We start from the raw sequence: 22109 nt of genomic DNA on the forward strand, positions 1-22109 counted from the left end.
TCTTTAATAAATATAAAATAAATAAAATCTTTAAAGAAAAACAAAATCTTTAAAGAAAAAAATTCCAGATAAATTCAAAATTTAAATCTGATGAACAAAAATTTAAATCTTCTTAGAAGAAAACACTGAATAGTTGTATGACTTTGGGGTAGGAAAAGATTTTAAATAAGGCAAAACATTTAAGTCATAAAAGAAATGGAAATTTTACAAAATAACTTTTGTCCCTTAAAAGACAGCAATAAGAGTGAAAAGAAGTCAAGCACCAAAAGAAGATTTGCAATGTTTATAAAATGCCATTGTTAGCACTGAGAACATTAAAACCACCTAGAGTTCAAAGGAACACATTTACAGAAGAAGAAATTATTAAATTTCAAATAGTAAAAATATATTGAATAAAAAATATATTCAATTGCAGTAGTAAACAATGAAATGCAAAGTAAAACCTTCATAGAGACTATTACACATTAGAGACTAGCAATAATTAAAGTCTGACTATAAGAGGTATGAGCATGGAAGTAGGAAAACAGAAAGTCATGCATGGTTGGCAGGCATATAATGGTCTAAACATTTTGGAAAATAAACTATTACCCAGACAAGTCAAAGTACAATTTAGCAATTTTTTTTTTTAAAGATTTTATTTACTTCACAGAGATCACAAGTAGGCAGAGAGGCAGGCAGAGAGAGGGAGAAGCAGCCTCCCTGCTGAGCAGAGAACCTGATACAGGGCTCGATCCCAGGACCCTGGGATCATGACCTGAGCTGAAGGCAGAGGCTTTAACCCACTGAGCCACCCAGGCGCCCCTAATTTAGCAATTCTAATCCTAAGTAAACCTCTCAAAACAATTCTGCATGTCTATGTTAAAAATATGTAATTACATTGTTTAAATAGCAAAACATAAGAATATAAATGCCCATTAATAAATTGTGTATAGGTGCGTGGGTGGCTTAGTTGTTATGCATCTACCTTTGGCTTGGGTCATGATCTCAGTGTCCTGGATTGAGTCCTGCTGCTTCCTCTCCCTCTGCCACTCCCCCTGCTGTGCCCTCTCCCTCCTTCTCTTAAATAAATAAAAATAAAATCTTAAAAAAAAATAGTAAAGCAAAGGATAAAGTGGTCACAACTCCCCAAGCCCCCCCCCCCCGCCACTACACATCGTAGCAAATAGAAATAAGTAAAATTGTAGTTAGGAAGGAGGAAGATAGGACTTCCAGGATGGTGGAGTAAGGAGCTCAGTCCTCTCCTCAAGAAACAATAAATCTGGATGAAATTGTCAAAAGCAACCACTGGAAATTGTCCAAAGGCATACAAAAAATTTAGATATGTTTACTCATAAAAATGTGCTGAACTTCAGGAAAGCACAGTAGGAGTTTGTGTCATTCTTGCCACCCCAGGGCACTTAACGGCAGTAGTTCTGCTGGGGCATGCCAGTCCTGAAAATCCGCGGCTGCTCTGCTCACTTGAACGTAGACTTACTCAATTTGAACTGCGGCTTGGCAAACCCCATGTGCGCAGCTAATTTTAAGCAACAATAACAATCTCATCAGCAAAAAAACAGAGTCGTCCCCCTGCTCAGCAGGCCAGAGGTTGCAATCCTATATGCGGCAAGCAAATTAATCAAAATTTAACGGGGAGATAGAGGAAATGAGATAGCCATAAAGGACCTTGACATGCTCTTCATACATCCCTTGCTGACTGCTTGCCTGCATATGCAGAGGAGACATGAGAGGGCCTGTGAAAAGTCAAAGCCAGAGCCAACTTTGAATGCATGCCCCTACCCTACCCACACACAGATCCACTGAAACAGGTTGGAAACCTGGCTGGCTAGAGGTACGCAACCTCTAACCATTTACCGGTTGATCACTGATTGAAGCAGACATGCCGGTGACTCCAAGGAAGCCAGGCTTAAAAATAAAAAGCAATTTAAAAACCAGCAAAGAGGGGTCCCTGGGTGGCTCAGTCGGTTAAGCAATAGAGTCTTGATTTCGTTTCAGGTCATGATCTCAGGGTCATGAGATTGAGTCCCACAGTGTGCAGCCTGCTTAAGATTCTCTCTTTCCCTCTCCCTCTGCCCCTCCCCCCACACTCATGTACACGCACACACACACTATGTAAAAACAAAACGGATGCCTGGGTGGCTCAGTTGGTTAAGCATCTACCTTCAGCTCAGATCATGATCTCAGGGTCCTGGGATCAAGTCCCACATGGGGGGGGGGGGGAGTCCCTGCTCAGTGGAGAGTCTGCTCCCTCTGCCTGCCACTCCCCCAGCTTGTGCTCACTTTCTATCAAATAAATAAAATCTTTAAAATAAAAGTAAAAACAAAACCAGGAAAGATAATCAGCTTGCTACAGACCACTGAGGAAAGAGATTCCACATATTTTGTGCAAGCAAGTTATTAAATAACAGCCACCACCATCACCCTTAGGGAGAAAAAGCAGAATCCAGAGCTGCTGCAATGCATTTCCGATGTCTAGTTTTCAACCAAAAATTAGGAGACAAGCAAAGAAATAGTAAAGTGTAAGCCTTAATTCAGGAAAACATAGCAGTCATTAGAAACTGTTGAGTGAATTCAGCTGCTTGACTTAACAAAGACCTCAATGCAGCTGATACAAAAACTAACTAAAAATTATTTCAGAAATTTAAGGAAATATACAACGAGTCAAGAAATGGGCAATATGAATAAAGAGATATTTTCAAAAAAAGCTATATAAAGACTGAAGTTGTAAAGTACAGTAACTGAAATGAAAAATTCACTGGAGGGACATAACAGATTTAAGCTGACAAAGAATCTGAACCTAAAGATAGAGATTATCCAGTCTGAGAAACAGAAGCAAAAGAATATTTTTTTATATTAATAGTGCCTCATGACCTGTGGGACATTGTTAAGTGAGCCAACATGCACAAAATGGAAGTTTGAGAAGGGGCAGAGGAGGAGGAGCAGAAAAAAGTATTGAAGACATTAAGGCCTGAAGGGTTGACCTACTGACCTAGGGAAGCTCAATGAACCCCAAGTAGGGTGAATCTAGAGAGATCCCCACCTGTACATATTAGAATCAAACAGTTGAAAGAAAAAGACAATGAAAAATCTTAGAGCAAGAAAAAAATGACTCACCATGTATACAGAAACAATATAAATAATGGCTTAATATTAATCAGAAACAATAGAGACACAATGTAATGGTATTTTCAAAGTGCTGAAAGAAAAAATATTCTCAGTAAATACCAAGTATTCTATGTCAAGCAAAACCCATCTTTCAAAAGTAATAGTGAAATAAAAATATTCTTTGATAAAGATAGAATTTGTTGGTAGTGACCTGCTTTATCCGATATACTAAAGGAGGTCTTTTGAGATTGAGAATAAATGACACCAGATGATAACTAAAATCTACATTAACAAAATCACTGGAAAAGATAAATACATAGTAAATATAAAATTGTATATAAACATTTTTCCTTCTCTCAAATTCTAATCTGGAAGACATGATTGCATAAAACAATAATAAAATTACATTTGGGGATTGTTTTATACACTCACACACACACACACACACACACACACACACATATAGTAACATAACAACATATAACGATAACAGCATAAAGGAGGGGGAGGAAATGGAACTATATTATAGACGTTTCTACATTTTACCCTAATAAAGGTAGTAATAATCTAAACTAGATTGTGATTAAGATGGATATAATGGAAGACTCCTAGAGAACCCACTAATAACTTTTTTTTCAAAGATTTTATTTAATCATTTGACGGAGAGAGATCACCAGTAGGCAGAGAGGCAGGCAGAGAGAGAGGAGGAAGCAGGCTCCCTGCCGAGCAGAGAGCCTGATGCGGGTCATGATCCCAGGACCGAGAGACCATGACTTAAGCCGAAGGCAGAGGCTTAACCCACTGAGTCACCCAGACACCCCACTAATAACTTCTTTAAGGAAAAAATTCAATGAAGAAATTAAAATGGTGCACTAAAAATACCTGTTCAACACAAAAGGAGGCAGTAAAGAAACAAAGGATCAAAATCAATATTAAATATATTTAAGAAACGACATAAATCCAACCTTACCAATAATTATATTATGCATAAATGGACAATCAACCAGCAAAGTTTGTCAGACTGGATTTTTTAAAAAAAAGATCCAGCTATCTGCTGTTTAAAATAGACACGTATTAGATGCAAAGCCACAAACAGTTTGAGAGTCAAAGAAGGGTGAAAAAATATGTAGTATGCAAACTGGAAGAGAGCTGTTGTGGCTACATTAACATAAAACAAAATGGTTTTTAAGAAATGTTACTAGAGGGGTGCCTGGGTGGCTCAGTGAGTTAAAGCCTCTGCCTTCGGCTCAGGTCATGATCCCAGTGTCCTGGGATCGAGCCCCACATCGGGCTCTCTGCTCCGCGGGGAACCTGCTTCCTCCTCTCTCTCTCTGCCTGCCTCTCTCTGCCTACTTGTGATCTCTGTCAAATGAATAAATAAAATCTTAAAAAAAAAAAAAAAAGAAATGTTACTAGAAACAAAAAGACATTTCATAATGATTAAAGTCAGTTCATCAGGAAGATATAAACACAAACATATATAACAACAGAGCCCCAAAATATAATAAACAAAAATGTACAGAATTGAAAGGAGAAATAGATGATTCAACCATGAATAGAGACTTTAATACCTCAATCTCAGCAGCTGACAGGACAACTAGAAGGAAAATCAATGACACAAGACTTGAACAAACAGAGCTGGCCATTATATAACATTATGTAACATTCCTCCCAGTGTTAGAAGAATATATATTTCTTTCAAGCCTAAGGATGGATCTAGGCCATAAAACAAATTGTAATAAATTTCACAGGACAGGGGCACCTGGGTGGCTCAGTCATTAAGCATCTGCTTTTGGCTCAGGTCATGATCCCAGGGTCCCAGGATTGAGCCCTACATCCAGCTCCCTACTCGAAGTCTTCTCCCACTCCCACTTCCCCCGCCTTGTGTTTCCTCTCTTGCTGTCTCTCTTGTCAAATGAATAAATAAAATCTTTAAAAAAAATCACAGGACAGAAATCACACAAGGTATGTTCTCCAATCACAACAAAATTGAATTCTAAATTTCTAAAAGCCATAATGGAAATGACTAAATATTTCGTGGTGAGTGAAAATGAAAACCAACAAACCAAGTTTATGGGCTTCATCTAAAGTAGTGTTTAGGGGAAATTTGTAGCTGTACCTACATGTATAAAATAAAAAGATCCAGATCAAAAACATAACTTTACTCCTTAGGAAACTAGAGTCACAAATTGAACCCAAATAAGCAGAAGAAATTACAGTTTAGAGCAGAAAAACATGAAATAGAAAAATAGAGAAAATGAACAAACTCCAAAAATGTTCTTCAAAAAGACCACCACCATTGGCAAATCTTTAGCTAGGATGACCAAGAAAGAGAAAAGATACAAATTAGTAAAATCAAGAGTGAAAGAGGGGACATTCTACTAACTTTATGGAAATTAAAAGAATTATAAGAAAATTCTATTAACTACCATATGTCAGCAAATTAGGTGACTTAGATAAATGGACTGATTCCTAAAAAGACACAAATTATCACACCTGTCTTAAGAAAGATATCTGGGGTCACCTGGGTGGCTCAGGGGGTTAACCTTATGCCTTTGGGGGCACCTGGGTGGCTCAGTGGGTTAAGCCGCTGCCTTCAGCTCAGGTCATGATCTCAGGGTCCTGGATCGAGTCCCACATCGGGCTCTCTGCTCAGCAGGGAGCCTGTTTCCCTCTCTCTCTCTCTCTGCCTGCCTCTCCATCTACTTGTGATCTCTCTCTGTCAAATAAATAAATAAAATCTTAAAAAAAAAAAAATTAAAAAAAAAAAAAAAAAACCTTATGCCTTTGGCTCAGGTCATGATCTCAGGGTTCTGGGATTGAGCCCCGCATCAAGCTCTCTGCTCAGCAGGGAGAATGCTTCCCCCCCATCTCTCTGCCTGCCTCTCTGCATACCTGTGATCTCTCTCCCTCTCTCTGTCAAATAAATAAATAAAACCTAAAAAAAAAAAGATATCTGAATAGACTTATCACAAGTAAAGGGATCAAATTAGCCATTTAAAATTTACTCACCAAGAAAAGCTCAGGCTTAGATGGCTTCACTGGACAGTTCTACCAAATACCGAGAGAATGAATGCCAACATTTCACATATTTCCAGAAAACAGAAGGGTAGGAAACACCAACTCATTTTACAGGGCCAATACTACACAAGTACCGATGTCAGACAAAGCTATTACAAGAAAAATACAAATATTAGCAAACTAAATTCAGAAACACAGAGATAAAAGAATCATGCGCCCTGACCAGGTGGGATGCATCCCAGGAATACAAGATTGGGTTAACATCCAAACATCAAGTAATGTAATACATTGTATAACTAAAAGAGAACCTCAATAGAGGCAGAGAAAAAAAAGGATTTGACAAAAATTCAACATTTATTCATGATAAAAACAAAGACTACAAGGAAGCTTCCTCAACTTGATAAAGCGCACCACAGTCCTGCAGTTAATATCTAACTTAACGGTCTAAGATTACTTTTCCCTCAAGAACAGAAAGAAAACAAGCAGGTGTGCTCTTACCACTCCCGTGTGACCCTGTACCATATTCTAGAGGCTCTAAAGTAAAAGGGGATGGGGGTAGCGTTTCGGAATGAATACCCCCACCCCTTAACTCTTAATGTGCTGTATCTGAATAAGGAAGTAATTAAGGTTAGATGAGTCATAAGAGTTGGGGGGGGGACCCTGATCCAGGAGGATCACGGTCCTTGTAAGAAGAGGAACCAGGGAGCCCACAGTCTTTCTCCCCACACCTGCATATGCAGAGCACATGGCAAGATGCAGCCACCTACAAGCCAAAAGAGGCCTCAGAATGAGACCTACTCTACCAGCATGTTGATCCTGACTTCCCAACCTCCAGAACTGTGAGAAAAATAATTTCTGATGTTTAAGTCACCCAACCTGTGGCGTTTTGTATGGCAATCAGCACAGACTAATGCAGGAAGGAAGGGAGGGACAGAGGGAGGGAGGGAGGGAGGAAGGGAGGGAGGAGGGAGGGAGGGAGGGTATCCAGATTGGGAAGGAAGAAGTAAAATGATCTTTACCCATGGATGATATGATCCAACTTCAAAAGATTTTGGGATATGAAAGCAATATAAAAAACCAACTGGATTTCTATGTTCTTACAACTCAAGAATTAAATGATTCCATTCATAACAGCATTAATTTCATGAGGTCTAAGACTTGTACATGACAACTACAAAACTTACTGAAGGATATTACAGACGACCCAAATTAAAGTACAGACATTCCATGTTTCTGGCTTAACAGCTTCAAAATTGACAGTATGGCAATTCTCCCCAAAACTGATCTATAGATTCGACACAAGCCTTATGAAAATCTCCCATAAGTTTGGTTTTTGTTTTTTGGAGGTTTTTTTGGGTAGAAATTGGCAAGTTGATCCCAAAATTATATGGAAATGTGGGGGACCCAAAATAGTTTAATAATTTTGAAAAAGAAGTTAAAGGACTTACACAACCCAGTTTCAAAACTGCCACTAAAGTTCTAGCAATCAAGGTGATGTGGGGCTGGTATAAGGATAGACATCTAAGTCAATGGAATATAACAGAGACTAGAAATAAACTCCTGCATTTATGGTTAACTGATTCTTGACAAAGGTGCCAAGGCAATTCGATGGGGGGTGAAGATGGGGGGATAGTTCATCTTTTTGAAAAGTGGTGCTAGAGCAGCGCCTGCATGGCTTGGTTAAGTGTCCAGCTCTTGGTTTAGGCTTAGGTCATGATCTTGGGGTCATGGGATAGAGTCCATCCTGAGCTCTGTGCTGAGCAAGGAGTCTGCTTGAGATTCTCTCTTTCTCCCCTGGCCCTTCCCATTTGTGCACGCTCTCCCCGCACCACCACCCCCCCTCTAAAATAAATAAACAAATCTTTTTTTTTTTTTAAAGTGGTGCTATCCTCATGCAAAAAAAAAAAAAAAATTAGATCCCTACCTTGCATTACACACACACAATTGGTCAAAATTGTTCAAAGGCCTAAAATGTAAGTTAACTCTAAATCTGCTAGAAGAAGGCATAGAAGAAAATCTCTGTGACCATGAATTAGGCAGAGCTCCTAGCTATGTCATCAAAAGCATGATCAATTAGACTAAAATGCCGATAAATTGGAATTCATCAAAACTAAAAGCCTGTACACTTACAGAGTTTTTCTTTACACAAGAAAGTAAAGAGACAAGCCACAGATAAAGAGGAAATATTTGCAAATCATAGTTCTGATTAAGAAACTATATCCAGGGCGCCTGGGTGGCTCAGTGGGTTAAAGCCTCTGCCTTTGGCTCAGATCATGATCTCAGGGTCCTGGGATCGAGTCCCGCATCGGGCTCTCTGCTCAGCAGGGAGCCTGCTTCCTCCTCTCTCTCTCTCTGCCTGCCTCTCTGCCTACTTGTGATCTCCCTCTGTCAAATAAATAAATAAAATATTAAAAAAAAAGAAACTATATCCAGAATAAAGAACTCTTGCAACTCAACAAGAAGACAACCTGATTTTATTTTATTTTATTTTTAAGATTTTATTTATTTGACACACAGAGAGAAATCACAAGCAGGCAGAGAGGCAGGCAGAGAGAGAGAGAGAGGAGGAAACAGGCTCCCTGCTCAGCAGAGCCCGATATGGGGCTCGATCCCAGGACCCTGAGATCATGACCCGAGCCGAAGGCAGAGGCTTTAACCCACTGAGCCACCCAGGCGCCCCGACAACCTGATTTTAAAGTGCATGTAAATATATGAAGTTACCAGAGATAAATCATCAATAAATATATAGAGATATCCAAAATCTTAAATGATTATAACATCCAAATTAAAACCATAATCAGGTACTACACACACATACTAGAATGGCTTCTGATCAAAAAGACTGGCAATAACAAGAGTTAGTGAGGATGTGGAGAGACCAAATCCCTCACAGGCTACGTTCTGCGGTGTAAAATGGTGCAACTTCATTGTAAAACTGCTAAAAAATTCCTTAAATTTACCACATGACTCAGCAATTCTACATCTGGGTTTCTACCCAAGGGAAATGAAAACATTTTCATGTAATGATCTGTCTGCCAATGTTCATAGCAGTGATATTCATAATAGTCTCAAACTAGAAACAATACAAATTTCACCACGTGGGGAATGAGTAAATTAAAAACGTGATACATTAAATTAATGGAATAGTATTCAGCAGTTTTAAAAAGGAACTATCAGCATGCTCTGCAACATGGACAAACCTCAGAAAGGGGATGCTCAGTGAAGGAAGCCAGACACAAAAGATCCCATATTGTCTGATTCTGTTTATATAAAATGTCTAGAAATGGCAAATTAGAGACAAAAAACAGATCAATGGTTACCTGGGGCTGGAGGTGGGAGCAGGGATTGACATCAAACAGGCATAAGGAAAAACTTTATGGGAATGGAAATGTTCTAAAACTGGATTGTGATGGTTGTACAACTCCATAAATTTACTTAAAAATTATTTATATATACTTACAATGATTACATTTTATAGTAGGTAAATTCCATCTCAGAGTAAGGATAGAAAAAATTAAATTATGGTTGGGTTTCAATGATTGATTATGGTATGGATAAGCTAGCTAAGGCCATTTGAAATCACCAGTAACTGATAGAAACAATCTTTTTAAAAATCTGGAATGATGTTTCCAGGTGGTTTCAACCGAATATAAGTGATATGAAGATATTAAGTAAATTGTGTAAACATATTATAAATTTTATAGCCATGTTATCATAAAATCTTCAATATCCTTTGTTAAATGACATTAACAAAACAGTATTAACCCATAAATGAATGTGATGTAGTCATGTGATGTAGTACTTTGTGTATGTGCACATGTATGTACATATGTAAGTGCACTCAGATGGTAGAATAATGGGGTAAGGGAGGACTGCTAATATTCTCAGTTGTTTGACTTTTTTATAGGCCTATCTTCAGTCTTGTTTCATAATTTATAAGGAATTTAAGGAAAATAACAATCGGAACATATAGTCCATATAATACTTTACAGAATATGGCCAAGGATGTAAACAGAGGAAAATGAGTAGGCTTTCTTATTAAACAAGAAAAAATAAAAATGAAAGAAATAGTCCACACAAGAAACTAGGAAGGTAAGGGCACCTGGGTGGCTCAGTGGGTTAAGCTGTTGCCTTCAGCTCAGGTCATGATCTCAGGGTCCTGGGATCGAGCCCCGCATCGGGCTCTCTGCACAGCGGGGAGCCTGCTTCCCTCTCTCTCTGCCTGCCTTTCTGCCTACTCGTGATCTCTCTCTGTCAAATAAATAAATAAAATCTTAAAAAAAAAAAAAGAAGAAGAAGCTAGGAAGGTGTACCACTGTGGAAGACAGTATGGAAATGCCTCAAAAAATAAAAATAGAACTACCATATGATCTTGGGTATTTACTCAAAGGAAATAAAACCCTACTTTGAAAAGATAAATGCACCTCTATGTTTGTTGCAGCATTATTTACAACACCCAAGATATGAAAGCAACTCAAGTGTCCATCAACTGATGAGTGGATAAAGAAGACATGGTAGGGACGCCTGGGTGGCTCAGTGGGTTAAGCTGCTGCCTTCGGCTCGGGTCATGATCCCAGCATCCTGGGATCGAGTCCCACATTGGGCTCCCTGCTCAGCGGGGAGCCTGCTTCTCCCTCTGCCTCTGCCTGCCACTCTGTCTGCCTGTGCTCACTCTCTCTGACAAATAAATAAAATCGTTAAAAAAAAAAAAGACATGGTATATATACAATGGAATATGACTCAGCCATAAAAAAGAATGAGACCTTGCCATTTGCAATGACATGGATGGACCTAGAGGGTGTTACACTAAGTGAAATAAGTCAGAGAAAGACAAATACCACGTGATTTCACTTATATGTAGAATCTAAAAGGTAAAATGAGCAAACACACAAAAATCTCTTAAATACAGAGAACTTATAGTTGCCAAAGGGGAAGTGGGTGGGGGGATGGGTGAAATAGATAAAGGGCATTAAGAGGTACAAACCTCCAGTTACAAAATAAGTCGCAGAGACTCAAAGTACAGCATCGAGAATATGGTCAACAATACTGTACCAATGTTGTACAGTGACAGATGGTGACTACACTTATTGTGATAAGCACTGAGTACAGTCCAGTCACTATGTTACACACCAGAAGCTAATATAACATTGTATGCCAATTATACTTCATTAATAAAAAAAAATTTAAAGAAGTTAGAAATAGGAGAAAGATAAAGTTTTAAAACATTATAAAAAAATAAAAACTGAAGTTAATTAGAAAATAGAAAAAATAAAAAAGAAGACTGATAGCTCCAAGAACTGGTTCTTCCGTAAAAACCTGCACACTAATGGGGAAAAGCCTCTTCACTGGTTTTCATAAACAATATACACTCTCAAAGCTTCTGACTTTCTTTTCCCTAGAGATTGGGGTGGGGGTGCTTCACAGAGCCCCTGGGTGGACAACTTCAAGTCCTTGGTTTTTGGTTGGTGTGGAGTGAGCAAGGCGCTCTCTTGCCATTCAGGCCACAGAGCACCCAGCCTTCTTACACCTTCCCAGCTTCTCAGCTCCTATTCTGTTCCCCTTACACATTAAAGAACACACACACCCCAGTTCTTCCTTTGAGATGAACTCGGAGGCCAAGGTAAGAGCATCTTCTCCCTTGCAGGGAGGATGGGGACCTGAGGACTGGGAGTGCACACTTCTGACCTGGTTCAGCCCTGCAGCCTGCACCCCCTGCCCACCCTTCCCAGGATCAAGGGAGATAAAGAAACTGGTCATGGAGCCTGTATGTCCCCACAGGTGACTGGACAGCCCCAAGGTGAGCAGAGGCCTGGGACCCCTGACCTCGGGAGGAGAACACGCCCACCTGGATGAGGCTGGGCTCCTGGCCTTTGCTCTTGAGCAAGACGGTGTTCCGCCACCGCAGATACTTGTCCCTGTGGGCCTGGATCTCGTAAGCCAGCATGGATTTCCTACTTAAGAAGCGCTCAGGACAAGGGGCAGGCTGAGACGGCAAGACCATCAGTTTTCCATCTGCGAGATCGTCCTGCGAAATGGGCAGCCCCAGCTCTTGGCTCAAGTCTTTGACCATGGCGGAGGATGGCAGCAGGCCTCTCGTGATCACCTCCCTGAGCTTGGTGCTGTGATGGCAGATGGAGTAGATCCTGCAAGACAGAGGGCCACCCACATGGCCTCACCTACCTTTCCAAACGTGTTTACCAGTCCCGTTTTCCAAGAGAACGTGCAGATCAGGAGTCGTTTGGCTCATCCCAGCACACAGAACTCAGGGACTCGAAGCTTAGAGTCCACCAGGACGAGCCCACCAAAGAGAATGCCTCCTTTTCACTCTCCTCACAGCCCTCAGAATTAAAGGCTTTCCACAATCCACTCTGATTATTTTTCAGCTACTGTGGCCCACCCCTTGGCCTTGCAGATGCAGATAAAGCCCTGAGGAAGGCCGCTACCTGGAACGCAGCAGACACTTAATAAATAGCAGTTTTCTTCCCTTTCCCTAAGACAGGGCCCAGCATCCCCTCACTGACCGCTGGGGCTCTAGACACCCAAACGCTCCAGCACCTCCCCAGCACGAGCCTGCTGAGGCCCCTGGCACCATCCCCCTTCCTGACTTGCAGCTTTGGCCTGCTGTTTGTGGGGTTCCCAGCCCACACCTGCCTAGCCCCTCAGGTAGCGCTGTGCGGGGAGAGGTGGGAGATAACAGGACTCAGTCCCCTCTCTCCATGGCCCTGGGCGCCCGCCCTTCCCTCTCTCTCCCAACTCCACCCTCTCCTTCATTAATATATTTGATAAGCTGGGAGCGGACTCTCGGCCAGGGTTGTTGCTGGCTTTAAAGCTTAAAGAAATGGTTGGCATCCCCCACCCCTGGCTCCAGTGAGCAGACTGTCCCCTAATGAAGGCCTGCTTGCTGACATTCAAGGCCAGCCCTTCCCAACGTCCTGAAAGAACCAGCCACTGTCCTTCACTGCCCCCACAGAGCCCGGCACAGGCTGGCCATGGTCCCAGGGCTCCCACTGTACTAGGCTTGGCCAGTCTCCATTCCAAACTGGGGGTGCCTCGCTTGGCCCTCCTGCTCCCTACGTGAATGGAGAAGGCCCTCCGGGAGCGTGAGCCATGCTCAGTCCTGCAGAAGGAGCACACGGCTTCGCAGGGTCACAGGCAGAAGGCCTGGGGGAGAAGGGGAAAAGGGGGAGAGGTTCACCAGCCCTGGAATAGAACAGCACAGGTGAAGGCAGGCACAGAGTGGAAGATCTAGATCTTTGGAGGACGCCTTTCTGCACAGGTTAGGGAAGAAGCAACAGAAGCAAACATGCAGCTGGGAGAGGAAACTGTTCTCAGGATCTGGTTCTGGTGCCCATCACTCACTGCTCCGGCTGTTCTAGGCTATTCCCCCAGAACTGCAGAGAGCTTCGTGTGACCTGTGTTCAAGGAGAGGGCCTTCCTTCTCCCAGTGTTTCCGAACCCCCTTGGGAGAACACGTGGTATAGAGGGAATGACGCAGGTTTGGGGTCCCTGGGAACTGAATTCCACTCCTAGGCTCAGCCTCTTTAGGCATAAAGAAAAATAAAAGCTGGGGCGCCTGGGTGGCTCAGTGGGTTAAGGGTCTGACTTCGGCTCAGGTCATGATCTCAAGGTCCTGGTATCGAGTCCCACCTGGGGCTCCCTGCTCAGCGGGGAGCCTGCTTTCTCTCTCTCTCTCTGCCCCTGGCCCCTGGAGGGGTCCCTGCACCACCCTCAGCGGCACCAGCTCCCCGTGGCCACCCCCTCCCCGTGGCCACTCCCTGGGAGGCGGCCTGGCGCACCTGGTCAGGGCCTGGAAGGCCTTCTGCAGAACGCTGTTGCGGACGTAGAGCGCCGAGTGCTTCATGAGCTGCGACAGCGGCTTGAAGAGGTGCACCTGGTACAGGACGGTCTCCAGGTCGGCGTAGAGGCGGTGGCGGAACCGTAGCGCCGAGTTGTAGAGCACCTTGTGTTTGCCCGGCTCTGCCCCGGTGATTCTGCAAGGAGGCCCAGGAGCGGGGCCTTAGCGCCTCTCCGAGGGCTCCCAGAACACTCTGCGGGTTTGCCCTTGGGCAGAACTTGTTTCGGAATGCGTTAACAATAAATCATCTGAAAAACACCTGCTGCAACATCTGATAGACGATCTTTTCCAAACCCTGGCAGTGAAAATGCAGAACCCTACTTCATTTTCCTCTTGTCCCGCCGCCGCTCCCATTCACACACTTGGCTGGCCGGCATTCCCAGCCTGGCAGAGGTGCTAAACACAACACAACACAACACAACACAACACAACACGCCACGCCACGCCACGCCACGCCACGCCACGCCACGCCACGCCACGCCCCCCCCGCCCCGCCCCGCCCCGCCCCGCCCCTGGGTTGGTACAGGCCGCTCCTGCACCTCGGGGAAACTGAGGGAAGGCAGCACGGACCCCGCCTATCCCTTCGGTGAATGGGTGTTTGGTCATAGGGTTTTCCCCTTTGGCAAAGTACCTGTCCGAGCATTTTGCCCACTCTTCCCTTGGCCTGTTTTCATTTTTTTTTTTTTAAGATTTTATTTATTTATTTGACAGACAGATCACAAGTAGGCAGAGAGGCAGGCAGAGAGAGGAGGAAGCAGGCTCCCCGCTGAGCAGAGAGCCCAACACGGGGCTGGATCCCAGGACCCTGGGATCATGACCTGAGCCGAAGGCAGAGGCTTTAACCCACTGAGCCACCCAGGTGCCCCTTGTTTTCATTTTCTTATTGATTCATGGAGTTTTTTTTACATATTCAGGATACTAACTCCATACATGGCAAATAATTTTTTTCTGAGTCTTTCTTTTCACAATTTTTATGATACCTTTGGACAAACAGAAGTGATTCACTTTCATGTAGCCGGATCCAGCATCATTTTCCTTTATTCTGTGTACTTCTGTCTTGTTCAAGAAATCTTTCTTTATCCTAATCATCTGAAAGCTTTAGCGTTTTCGCTATTCAAAAACAGATTTTTCTTTTCTGGTGAACTCTGAATAAGACGAGGTAATTGTGGTCTAGCTGACTGTACTGTGTCCATCAATAAGGCATTCTACTTTTGTCAGATGTCCCGGTTGGAGGAAATTAGGTACTGGGTGCATGGAACAATTCTATATTATTTTTGCAACTGATCGTGAGTCTGTAACTATTCCAAGTGGGTTTTAATCTACCTGGAATTGATTTCTGTGAATTGTGTGAGCCACTGAATTAGAAAACTCAGTAAATTAGGAACAGAGTGGAACTTCCTTAAATCGATAAAGGACATCTACAAAAAACCTATACCTAACATCATATTTATAATGGGGAAAGTCCCCTCCATCACACGAAGGAAATACAGATTGGACAGGAAGACACTGAGGATGACACAAACAAATGGAAAGACATTCCATGCTCATGGATTAGAAAAGCAAATATTAAAATGTCTATACTTCCCAAAGCAATCCATATCAAAATACCATTAGCATTTTTCACAGAGCTAGAACAAACAATCCTAAAATGTGTATGTAACCAGAAAAGGCCCTGAATAGCCAAAGCAATCTGAAAAGGAAAAACAAACCCAGAGGTATAACAATTCCAGATTTCAAGTTATACGACAGAGCTGTAGTAATCAAAACGGTATGGCAGTGGCATAAACACAGACACATAGCTCGATGGAACACAATAAAGAGCCCAGAAATAAACCTATTATTATATATCAATTAGTGCATGATAAAGGAGGCAAGAATATTCAATAGGAAAACAGTTTCTTCAACAAATGGCGCAGGACAGCTCCAGGCAAAGAATGAAACTGAACCACTTTCTTACAACAAACACAAACTCAAATGGATTAAAGACCTAAATAAAACCATAAAACTCCTAGAAGAAAATGCAGGCAATAAGCTCTTTGACATTGGCCTAAGTAATATATTTTTGGTTATGTCTCCTTAGGCAAGGGCGACAAAAGCAAAACTAAACAAATGGAACTACATCAAACCAGAAAGCTTTTGCACAGTGAGGGAAACCAACAAAATGAAAAGACAAACTGTGGAATGGGGAAAGCTACTTGCAAACAATATATCCAATAAGGGATTGATATCCAAAATACATAAAGAACTCATTTGACTCAATAACAACAAAAACCCAACTGAAAATGGGCAGGACAGCTAAATAGAAGATAATTCAGATGGCCAATGCACACAATGAGGAAACTGCAACATCCCTGAACATCAGGGAAATGCGAATCACAGCCACAATGGGATACCACCTCACACCTGTCAAATGACTATGATCAAAAACACAAGAGATGACAAGTGTTGGTGATGGAGGATGTGGGGAAAAGGGAACCCCCATGCCCTGTGGTTGGAAAAGCAAACTGGTGCAGCCACTGTTGAAAAAAGTATGGAGATTTCTCAAAATTTAAAAACGGAATGACCATACCATCCAGCAAATCCATGACTGGGTATTCAGCCAAAAGAAAATGAAAACACTCATTCAAAAAGATACATGCACCACTATGTCCATTATTTGCAATAGTCAGGATATAGAAGCAACCTCCGTGTCCGTCAACAGGTGAATGGATAAAGATGTGGACTGTGTGTTTGAGTGTGTAATGGAATATTACTCAGCCATATAAAAGAATGAGATCTTGTCATCTGCAACAACATAAATGTAAGTAAAGGGTATTATGCTCATTGAAGTAAGTCAGACAGGGCAAGACAGATACTGTATGATTTCTCTTATATGTGAAATTTAAAAACTAGAACAATAGAACAAACAAAACAAACCATTCCATGGGCACAGAGATCAAACTTGTAGTTGCTGGGGCTGGGAGTTGCGGGGGTAGGCATGGGTGACACAGGTGATGGGGATTAAGAGGTACAAACTCTCAGTTTTAAAATAAAAAAGTCACAGGGATGTCATGTGCAGCATAGGGAACAGAGTCAATCATATAATAACTTCATAGAGAGAGACATAGTAACTAGATCTACCATGCTGATCATTTTGCAATGTATAAAAATATCAAATCACTGTCTTACACACCTGAAACTAATATTGTAGGTCAACTATAATTCACTTAAGAAGAAAACATGTCCACACAAAAACCTGTATGTTATTGCTCACAGCAGCTTCATCTGTAATAGTCAAAAACTGGAAATAAACAACATGTTCCTCAACAGATGGATAGTGAAACTGTGTCACATCTGTTCCATGAAATATGACCCAGCAACAAAGAGGAGCAAACTACGGATATATGCAAAAATGTGAATGGCTCTCCAGCACTGAGTGGATACTGAGTGGAAACTCCTAAGGTCATATAATAGGATTCCATTAATATGTAAGATTACATACAGATGAAAAAATTAAGGGGGTACCTGGGTGACTCAGTCATTAACTGTCTTCAGCTCAGGTCATGATCCCAGGGTCCTGGGGTCAAGTCCCATGTCAGGCTCCCTGCTCAGTGGGAAGCCTGTTTCTCCCTCTCCCATTCCTCCTGCTTGTGTTCCCTCTCTCACGGTGTCTCTGTCATGTAAATAAATAAAATTTTTAAAAAAATGAAGGAGATGGAAAACAGGATAGTTAAAGAGGGTGGGCATGACTATAAACACACAGCATGAGGGAGCTCTCGGTAACAATATGCTAGTTCGATGTCTTCATTATAGCTGTGGTCACACAAATCTGTATGTATAAACTGACACAAACAACACACGTACTGACATTGGCATCCTGGCTTAGATATCTGCACCACAGTTAAGCAAGATGTGACCGTTGTGGGGAAAGGGTATGTGGGAATCTCTGGAATATTCATTAAACTTCCTATGAATCTATAACTATTTCAAAAGTTGAAAATGTACTCAGATTTTTAATGCAGCAAGAATTGATTTCTGTGAATGGTTTGAGGTTTGGAAGTTATTTTCCTTTTATCTTATGGATAAACAATTATCCCAACACCGTTTTTTTTTTAAAGTTTCTCCTTTCCTCAACAGATTTTTTTGTTTGTTTGCTAGAGGTATTTTTCTTCTTCTTCTTCTTCTTTTTTAAAAGATTTTATTTATTTGACAGAGAGAGACACAGAGAGAGAGGAAATACAAGCAGGGGGAGTGGGAGAGGGAGAAGCAGGCTTCCCGCCAAGCGAGCAGAGAGCCTGATATGGGGCTCGATCCCAGGACGCTGGGACCATGATCTGAGCCGAAAGCAGAGGCTTAACCCACTGAGCCACCCAGGTGCCCCAGCTAGAGGTATTTTTCAAATGAGATTTTTTTTTTAAAAAGATCTTATTTATTTATTTGACAGACAGAGATCACAAGTAGGCAGAGAGGCAGGCAGAGAGAGAGGAGGAAGCAGGCTCCCTGCTGAGCAGAGAGCCCAATGCAGGACTCGATCCCAGGACAAAGGAATCATGACCTGAGCTGAAGGCAGAGGCTTTAACCCACTGAGTCACCCAGGCGCCCCTCAAATGAGATTTAATTCAGATGCCATAATGTGTATAATTCAATCATTTTTAGTCTATTCATAGATACACGCAATCATCATCACAATTTTCAAGCTTTCTTATCACCTAAAAAAGAAACCTGTACCCATCTATACCCCCATCTATACTCTCATCCCTTGACCCACAACCCTAAGTATTTACTAATCCTCTGTCTCTATAGGTTTGCTTATTTTTAAAATTTCATATAAAGGACTCATCCAATATGTGGCCTTTTGTGACTGTCTCTTTTCACTTCACTTACTATAGTGTGAGTCAGTATTTCATTCCTTTTATGTCCAAATAACAGCTCATTGTATTTATATGTCACATTTTGTTTAGCCATTCATCAATTAATAAACATTTGGGTTGTTTCCACCTAATGGCTATCAGAGTGCTCTTATAAACAGTTATATACTGTCCAGTGTGGACATGTGTTCTCATTTATCTTGGGCATTTACCTAGGAGGGGGACAGCTGGGTCATACAGTATCTCTTTTTAGCCATTTGAGGAACTGCCAGACTGTTTTCCAAAGTGACTCTACCATCTAATTCATTACCAGCAGTGAATGACAATTCTGAGCTCTCCACATTCTTGTCAACACTTGCTATTATCGGACATGTTTAATTCCAGCCAAACTGGCCAGTGTGAAGTGGTATCACATTATCTAAATTCACCCTTTTCATGTGTACAATTCAATGGTTTTAATATAGCCATTTGCTGCTGATCTTCCAATGCCACACATCTTATGTCAAGTGACTGCTGGCATGGAGGTCTGTATTTGGACTTTCTATTATATTTCATATGTTTGCTTGTCTATCACTGTTCCAATAAACTCTCTTAATCACTATGGCTTTATAAGGAGGCTTGACATTTAGTAGAACAAGTTCTCCCATCTTGTTCTTGTTCTTATACACACGATGATGTAAATTTTTAAATCAGGTTCTCAAGCTCCATACTTTTAAAATTGGGATCGCTTTGAATTTATACATCTGGCTTGTAGATAACTGACACCTCTATAATACTGAGTGTTCCAATCCATGAACATGGTAGTCTCTTCACTTGTTTAGGTTTTCTTTAATGTTTCTAAAAATCCTATAATATTCATGATAGAGATGTTCTACTCCTTTTTGTTGAATTTATTCATGTGAATTTCATATTTTTACAATACTTTAAAAGCATTCACTTTTTAAATGATTTTTGTATATAGACGGTATTCAGAAATTCAATAGATTTTTACATTAATGTTTGTATCCAGAAACCTCATTAAACTATCTTATCTGAAAATATTTTTTATATTATCTTTGCAATTTTTTATACATATTTAAATTTTTTGACACGGTTTACAACACTTATTTAAATTACTGCAACATCTATCATTATTTTTCAGCCTTTCTTCTTTTCTAATATAAGCATTTGAGTCTATAAAGTTTCCTCTAACACTAACATCACTCCACAAATTTAGATACTATACTATTTTCATTATTGATCAATTCAATAATGTCTAATTTCTATTTGTTTCTCTTTTGGTTATTTGGAAGTATTTGTTAATTTCCAAGCATGTGAATTTTTTTCCTGATTAATGATCTTTTATTTGTAGCTTCACTGAACTGGGGTCCATGAGCATATTTTATATTATTTCTTCTTCTGGGACAAAATTGTTCATTGAGATACATACCATATCCCCGACTTAGCCAAACTGCAAAGTCTAAGGTCATAGTTTCTCAAACTGCCCTGACTTCTGATACCAACTGAAGTTAAGGTGTTCCTTTTTTTTTTTTTAAGATTTTATTTATTTATTTGACAGACAGAAATCACAAATAGGCAGAAAGGCAGGCAGAGAGAGAGGGGGAAGGAGGCTCCCCACTGAGCAGAGACCCCCGATGCGGGGCTCGATCCGATCATGACCTGAGCCAAAGGCAGAGGCCTTATCCCACTGAGCCACTCAGGTACCCCAGTTCAAGGGGTTCCTAATACCACCCTCAGGCTCAACAATTTGCTACAAGAACTCACGGAATTCACTGAAAGCTGTTACACTCACACTCACAGCTTATTACAGGGAAAGGATGCAGATTAAAATCAGCCAGAGGAAGAGACACATAGGGCAGAGTTCAGAATGGTTCTAAACACCAAGTTCCCACTTTCCTCATGGAACCAGGATGTGTTGCCCTTTTGACATTGCTGAGGAACAATACGCACATAGAAGTTCCCCTGAGCCTTGGTATGTAGAGTTCTTATTTGGGCTCCATTACAGAGGCATGATTGATTACTTGCTTGATTGCTCACATGGCAAGCTCAGTCTCCAGATCAACTGACATGACAAGACCAAAGCCCTAACCCTAAATCACACATTAACAGAATCATACAACAAGTGGCCTTTTATGTCTGGCTTCTTTTACTCAGTACGTTTTCAAGGTTCATCCATGTTGAAGTGTGTATATCAGTACTTCATTCCTTTTTCATGGCTGAATATTATTCTGTTTTATGGATATATCACATTTTGTTCATTGGTTGAGGGACATTTGAGTTGTTTCCACTTTTTTTTTTTTAACGATTTTATTTATTCATTTGACAGAGATCACAAGGAGGCAGAGAGGCAGGCAGAGAGAGGGGGGGAAGCAGGGTCCCTCCTGAGCAGAGAACCCAATGTGGGACTCGATCCCAGGACCCTGAGATCACAACCTGAGCTAAAGGCAGACGCTTTAACCCACTGAGCCACCCAGGTGCCCGCTTCCACTTTTTTGACTATTATAAATAATGCTGCCATGAACATCCACATACAAGTTTTTTGTGTGGACCTGTTTTCAGTTCTCTTGGGCGGATAACTAGACACAATGCCAGCTCCTCCACAGCACCTCTTGGCTTACCAACACATCAAGACAGGGCCACACAGGGCTGCTCTCCTGTCCTGGATGAATACAACTCAACCTCAGGACTACTTGCTGTTGTCAGCATCTAGGTTCTAGGGCATCTGAACTCCGAAGACAGAGAGGGGGAGTTTCCAAACTAAAAAAGGGAGGTACTGGGGCACCTGGTTGTTCAGTGGGTTAAGTGTCCGACCAGCTCAGGTCATGATCTCAGGGTCCTGGGACTGAGCCCCATGTTGGGGCTTAGCAAGGAGTCTGTTTCTCCCTCTCCCTCTGCTCCTCGCCCACCAAGCTCTTTCTCTCTCTCTCGAATAAATAAAATCTAAAAAATAAAAATAAAGAAAAGAGGCCCTTTAAGCCCAAACTAGGATACTTGCAAATAACAAAAGGAAAAGAGAATTGTCATGAAGACAAAACTGAAGAACGGAAGGACCATAAGGGGCCACCTGCTCCATCCCAGAATCTAAAAGTTTGATTGCCTCTACAATATCTCCACTGAGGAGTAATTAGGTATTCCTGAAGGTCATCAGGGAAGGAGAACTTTTTGCAGCCTAGGCAGCTTCTCCAGCCTCAAAATAGTCAGATAGGTCTTCCTTAGACTGAGTGGAAATCTACTTCTCTGTGGTGTCCATCTTAGGGCCATATAGAATTTTCTTCTCCTTGTTA

At 41.6% G+C, this 22109-nt stretch overlaps 1 protein-coding gene across 5 annotated transcripts in view; it reads right to left on the reverse strand.

Moving 5' to 3' along the window:
• CFAP92 (cilia and flagella associated protein 92 (putative)) overlaps positions 1-22109 on the reverse strand; it is a 70063-nt gene that overhangs the window by 11394 nt on the left and 36560 nt on the right. For 4 of the 5 annotated variants that reach the window (XM_032842855.1, XM_032842854.1, XM_032842857.1 and 1 more), the window contains 2 exons: positions 13920-14114; positions 11969-12266 (listed from right to left, as the gene is read on the reverse strand). In XM_032842855.1, the coding sequence (XP_032698746.1) occupies positions 11969-12266; positions 13920-14114 (493 nt within the window). Of the gene's footprint in view, positions 1-11968; positions 12267-13919; positions 14115-22109 lie in introns of those variants that run through there. The other variant, XM_032842858.1, reaches the window with a different exon arrangement.

Source organism: Lontra canadensis, unplaced genomic scaffold (assembly GCF_010015895.1).
Source record: "Lontra canadensis isolate GAN:19392208 unplaced genomic scaffold, GSC_riverotter_1.0 scaffold133, whole genome shotgun sequence".
Classification (NCBI taxonomy): Eukaryota; Metazoa; Chordata; class Mammalia; order Carnivora; family Mustelidae; genus Lontra; species Lontra canadensis.